Raw genomic sequence first — 6428 nt, 5'->3', positions numbered from 1 at the left:
AAATAAGAACTCTTCACAAAGTAGTAAAGATAATTACTACTGAGAGATGCCTAGAACTAGTTCATATAGACCTTATGGGACCAACTCAGACTGAAAGCATTGGCGGAAAGAAATACATCCTTGTGTGTGTAGATGATTTCTCTCGTTTCAGTTGGGTATACTTTATGAGAGAAAAATCTGAGGCATTCAATGCCTTCAAGACTCTATGCATAAGAGTACAAAAAGAAAAGGACGAGCCCATTATAAAAATCCAAAGACTGAGAAGTGATAATGGGAAAGAGTTTGAAAACCCCTTATACTCAGATTTCTGCTCCGAAAATGGAATAGCTCATGAGTTCTCGGCTCCTAGAACATCACAACAGAATGGTGTGGTGGAAAGAAAGAATCGGACCTTGCAGGAAATAGCCAGAGTGATGTTACATGCATCGCATCTGCCGCAGCGTTTCTGGGCTGAAGCAGTGCACACAGCATGTCATACAATGAATAGAGTCTATCTCAGACCAGGTACGACTAAGACACCATATGAGATATGGAAAGGGAAGAAGCCAAATCTGAAATACTTTCATGTGTTTGGCACAAGATGCTATGTTCTAATCAATAGGGAACAAAGGGGAAAGTTTGAACTCAAAGAGTGATGATGGCATCTTCCTTGGATACTCTCCAAACAGTCGAGCTTATAGAGTTTACAACAAACAAACTCAATCAGTCATGGAATTAGTGAATGTTGTTATCGATGATAACCCAGGAGAATCAGATGAAACAACGGTGATTGATCCAGAGACAGACCTTCCTATCAGTGAGCCGTTAAAAACAGCTGAGAAAACCAAACTGTCTGACACACATGATTCATCAGAAGAAGATAAAGAAAGCCCTGAACAAGAGAACTCTCTCTCGGATGGTGATGGTAAGAATAAGCCCACCAGAACTCAGAAAAATCATCCATTAGACAACATAATTGGTAATCCATCAGATGGAATGAACACCAAAAGTCGGATGAGAAGCAATCTGATAGAAATATTCGGATTTGCCTGCTACACCTCAAAAATAGAACCAAAAAATGTGAAGGAAGCCTTGCAGGATGATCTATGGATTAAGGCTATGCAAGAGGAGCTACATCAGTTTGACCGCAATCATGTGTGGGATCTGGTACCAAGACCTGACCGTGTTAACATAATTGGAACGAAGTGGATCTTCAAAAATAAAACTGATGAAGCCGGAAATATTGCAAGAAACAAGGCTCGATTGGTTGCTCAAGGATATACCCAAATAGAGGGAATTGATTATGATGAAACGATTGCTCCTGTTGCAAGACTGGAGTCAATCAGAATCTTATTGGCAGTAGCATGTATTATGGGATTCACACTGTTTCAGATGGATGTTAAGACAGCTTTCTTGAATGGGTACATGCATGAAGATATTTATGTGGCACAACCAAAAGGATATGAAGACCCAGTTCATCCAACGCATGTCTACAAGCACAGAAAAGCTCTCTATGGGCTTAAACAAGCTCCAAGGGCATGGTACGAACATCTGACACAGTATCTGTTGCATCATGGGTATAATCGAGGGAGTGTTGATAAGACCTTGTTTGTTAAAACCACTGGAAGTCATGTTACTATATCCCAGATTTACGTAGATGATATTGTCTTCGGATCTACTCTACATAAATATACTGATGACTTAGTGAATGTTATGAAGGAAGAATTTGAAATGTCCATGGTTGGTCAACTGACTTATTTTTTGGGACTTCAAGTTAAATAGAGTACTGAAGGCTACTTTATCTCACAAGAAAAGTATGCAAAGAATTTGGTCAAGAAGTTCGATCTGGAGTCATGTAAAACTCCTAGGACCCCTATCTCCACCTCTACAAAGGTATCAAAAGATGATACTGGTGCATCAGTTGATAACATAGTCTATCGAAGCCTAATTGGAAGTCTGCTCTACTTGACCGCAAGTCGACTAGATATAATGTTCAGTGTTGGAATGTGTGCAAGATATCAATCTGATCCCAAAGAGTCACATTTGATAGCTGCTAAACGGATCTTGAAATACATCAAGGGCACAATTCAGTATGGGTTATGGTATTCCAAGGACAGTAAACTCAACCTGAGTGCATATTGTTATGCTGATTGGGCAGGAAATATTGATGACAGAAAGAATACATCAGGTGGATGCTTCTTTGTTGGAAAGAATTTAGTCTCATGGCTAAGCAAGAAACAAAATTCAACCTCTCTAAGTACTGCAGAGGCAGAATATATAGCAGCTGGAGGATGTTGCACTCAGTTGGTCTGGATGAAGCAAATGCTTCTAGATTATAGTCTCACACAAAGGACTATGACACTCTACTGTGACAATGTCAGTGCAATAAATATTTCAAAGAACTCAGTTCAACACTCCAGAACGAAGCATATTGATATAAGACATCACTATATCAGAGACTTAGTAGAATCAAAGGAGATAGAGTTGGAATATATTCAAACAGATAAGCAATTGGCTGACATACTGACTAAGCCTCTGGACGCAAATCGGTTTGAGATTCTCAGATCTGCTATGGGAATCTGCATGATTGATCAATAAGGCAGAATAGTAATACAGAAGGAGAGTGTATGGTGGTCTCAATCACGGGTCAAAATTACATCTTTGACTTCCTTTTTAATCTCTCTTCTGTTTATGTTAAGATAATATCTTAACCTTGGTTACCAAAATTAATTCGCCTTTTCAAAATTCAAATCTTCCGTTTAATCCCTAAAAAGGAGCTATACCGTTGCATCAATCACATCAGCTGCATGCATTCTGACAGCAGCATTAAATAGTGTTCATCACCCTTGGGATTATATATTTGATCGAGTTTATTTTGATGGAAGAAGAGTCCTAAATACTACTTTGCTCTCTGTTATTTGCTTTCTGATCCTCCACCTAGGGTTTCTCTCTTCTCATTCCCAAATCGCACAACTATGCAGTGAGAAATATTATCATCAAGCTGGGAAGGAAACTCCATTCAGCAAAAATAGCTATAAAGCATGTAAAAACTCTTCTCCAACTTGCAATGAAAACGAAGTTGAAGCTTGACTCTTCTCTCGGTGACAAAATCATAGTCACAGTGATTTCAGACTACCCGGAGTTCTATGCGGACTGGTCCGACGATGATACAAGTGACCTTTTGATGTTGGACTCAGAAGCGAGTGATGATGTTAGCCCTGCGTCCATTCCTGAGCCTGAAGATGGAAACCGTGCTGGGGCTTTCCTCCAATATTTTGCCCAAAGGGCTCTGGAATCCGAAGAAGTCTCGTGTCGACGGGAAGTAGCTCAACCTCTCTACCTTCAAGCTGCATAGGATGAAGCCAAACACCGTATTGAGATTCTTCGTAACAGGTCTAATACTTCTGAAACTCCTATTGAGATTTCTCCTGATAAGCCTGATGATTTAATTTCTAATGATATTGAGTCTGCTCTGTTTATTGCACAATCTGATAATGAGAATGCTTTACTGTCTACGAAATCCTCTGTGTCTGATGATCCTCATCGTTTATCTCCTAAAAAATTGAGTCTACAAAAGTTGCCCTTGACAGTGAGTCTGAAGAAAAAGTTCAACAATCTGATAAGGTAGAAAATTTGAGTCTGGTTGTTTACTCTGCTGATATTGCGCGATCTGAAATTTCTGTTGTGCCTGTATCTGATGCTGCTAAGTCACCGGTTGATGTTTCTCCTAGTTGTCTATTGAACTTGAAGCTGTCAAACCTACAAGTCCTTGTCCCTCTGATTCGACTAATGGAGTTCCAGTTTATACATCCTCTACCTTGGCTGAAAGTCTTGATCACATCCGACATTTTGCGGGTTTACCCTCTGCTTCTGTACCTGAACCATATAGAGTTATCCACCCTGATGATCCCTCTGTGCAACTAGACAGTGATGATGAGAAAATCCTAGCTGAGGTTTATGGTCCACAAGCCCCATCGTCTGGTCCCACTAGATCCCTTACAGTGGAAGAGACAGCACATCCAGACTCCACCACATTCAAGATTAGGGATGTTTCCAAGCTACTTGCATCTTCATCTACCCCAGTGTCTGAGACAAGCAATTCGGCTTCTCCAAGTCCTACTGATCATTCTCCTGCTAGAGAGACAAGGAAATCCAAGAGCAAAGGTATTCCAGAAAAAGTGTCTGTGGAAACTGGTGATGACAATCTTGATTCTGTTCAACCAGAGAATAGACGAAGATCAGCTAAGTTGGTTAAGGCTGAAAGTGACCCACCTGTGCAACATGTGTTTAAAACCCTGAGATCATCAGTCAAGAATAAGGCCCTTGCGACTGTTTCCACCACTGCTACCAGAAAAATGAAAGCTTCTACAAGGTCAAGAGGAAGGAGTGTCACTCCTGATGTTCAAGCTGCTTCTGACAGTCCTGACACCACTATTTACAAGCCATAGTTTGTTTCTGCTACAGCTCAAGGCAAATGGTCGACTATGGTGCGACGCGAACTCATTGTTCAGCGATCAGTTGATGAGAATCAATTAAATTCTGTTTGTGATGTTTTACCCTTACTGAGTGAGGTTGGCCTCATGAAGACTGTAACCTCAATTTGCCCCTACTCGAAGCTGCTGACCTACAAGTTTTACTGTAATCTGAATGAAGAAATTGACAACCTTACGGGGACCCAGTGCATGCAGATTTTCATCAGAGGAAAGTGGTACATTTTCGGTACAGACATGATTAATGATTACTATGGCTTGAAGGCTGTTGATGAAGAAGAGATTACGGACTAGAATTTGGTTGCACGCACTCTCACTGGTGGTCAGTCTCCAGTATGGCCTACAGGTGATCCTGACACCTTGTCAAGCTCGGTGTTCACCTCTAAGTATGTTATCCTACACCGTATTGCGCTGCACAATTGGCTTCCATCTGCACACTTTCATACTGTCGGCAAGCAACTGGCTGCGCTTCTGTTCAGAATCGGCACCAAGATGAGCATTGATCTGGGAAAATGGATATTCTATCATATTCTCATCCTCATTCATCTAAGGGAACAGAAGGTAACACTGCCTTATCCAAATCTCATTTATGGCATTCTGACATCGCAGGGCTTGGTACCTATGTCAAGCGAGATTATCACTCCATCTCTGCTCTATACTGTTGATCCGCGACTATTGATTGGCAAGTATATCCGGGATGTTACACCAGTTCTTGCTCCATCATCATCTGAAGCTTGTCCTAATGTTGAAGACTTGCCACATGCTAGAGATGTGCAGCTATCCCTCTGTCTGAAGGCTCGTGTGTCTGAGCTTGAAACCGTGAATGGCATTATCACGAATCAACTAAATGCAACCCGTACTGAACTTGCGACTATTCTGCTTCGTCTGAGCTTGACTGAGTCTGCTGCTGCTGAGAATGTGATGTCTGACAGTGAAGGTCCGAATGCTTAAATGTTCCTTTGTCTTTCTTTGGCAAAAAGGGGGAGTGCCTAAACTCAGGGGGAGTTTTTTGTGTGTTAACTGTTCGTATCTTCTGGCCCTGTCTGGACGTGTGTTTATGATGGCCCCATGCTTTGTGAAGAATGTTACTTGTTTTTGTCCAGCACGACTTGTGTGTTGTGTTATTTCTATTATGGGTTGTAATTTAGACTTATGTCCTTTATGCAACAGTTATCTTCCTTTTTATCCCTAGTTTATTGGTTTATCTTAGTCGAGTTGTTTTGCCTAATAATAGCCAAATGGGGAGTTTGTTAGTGTTTTAATTTTCTCCAAAAAACCCCCAACATATAATTGGCAATATTATTATGGCAATCTAAGATAGGGTTTAGCTTGGTGTCTGTTTGTTATTACAGAAGACTGATTGATCAGGTTCATCAACAGACGCACTGACACTGAAGATCTGATAAAGGAAGATGTTTCCAAAATGCTGAACGCGGTTTGAGAAGACAGTTTTGGAAAAATAATCAGTGGATCTGTTTTGGAAGGTATGGACCGAATCTTTAAGATTACATTCTTCACAATATGTCCTACCATCTACAATCAAAGATATTTTTGGTGAGTGTTCTTACCAAGGAAGTATAAGTATCCTTATTCGGTCAAGAATTAGGGTTATGGTTTTTAGAAGACGAAAACACTACATGCTACATAGAGACACATATCTTTGATTATCATGCCTCTTCTCAAGATAATGAGTTCTTGGTGATAATGATGAAGAACTTGAGAAGAACTATCGTTGCTTAAACGAAAGGACGCGAAGATCACTCAGTTGTGGGAACAACGTGGGACTGCGTCATTGAAGCGGACTGCATCAGAGTTAGCTCTCCAATTGAAGGGATTTCATTGGACTTCTGCATGCGTGGCTCTTTGACTTCAACAATCCACTAAACCTTTGTAGACTGGGTACGTACCTTGTGTGAGGCACTTGGGTGAGATTGTTGTTTCTCTACCTTTGTACATTGG

General features: G+C 40.9%; 1 protein-coding gene across 1 annotated transcript; it reads left to right on the top strand.

The window, feature by feature from the left end:
- Positions 1-4463: 4463 nt before the first annotated feature.
- On the top strand, positions 4464-5420 carry LOC109176564. Its single transcript, XM_019326020.1, has 2 exons — positions 4464-4698; positions 4816-5420. Exons 1-2 carry the CDS (start codon positions 4464-4466, stop codon positions 5418-5420), a joined length of 840 nt encoding a protein of 279 aa, XP_019181565.1.
- Positions 5421-6428: the final 1008 nt, after the last annotated feature.

The sequence above is a fragment of the Ipomoea nil genome, unplaced genomic scaffold, assembly GCF_001879475.1.
Source record: "Ipomoea nil cultivar Tokyo-kokei standard unplaced genomic scaffold, Asagao_1.1 scaffold0711, whole genome shotgun sequence".
NCBI classification, from domain to species: Eukaryota; Viridiplantae; Streptophyta; class Magnoliopsida; order Solanales; family Convolvulaceae; genus Ipomoea; species Ipomoea nil.
The sequence above is the reverse complement of the archived record's forward strand: the minus strand, read 5'-3'. Positions and strand labels throughout refer to the sequence as shown.

What these genes read in the sequence shown, in the direction of transcription:
- LOC109176564 (XM_019326020.1), top strand. Translation starts at nt 4,464, where the DNA reads ATGGTGCGACGCGAACTCATTGTTCAGCGATCAGTTGATGAGAATCAA. An exon ending in AGGAAAGTGGTACATTTTCG is followed by an intron (nt 4,699 to 4,815) that starts GTACAGACATGA and finishes TATGGCCTACAG; the next exon opens with GTGATCCTGACACCTTGTCA.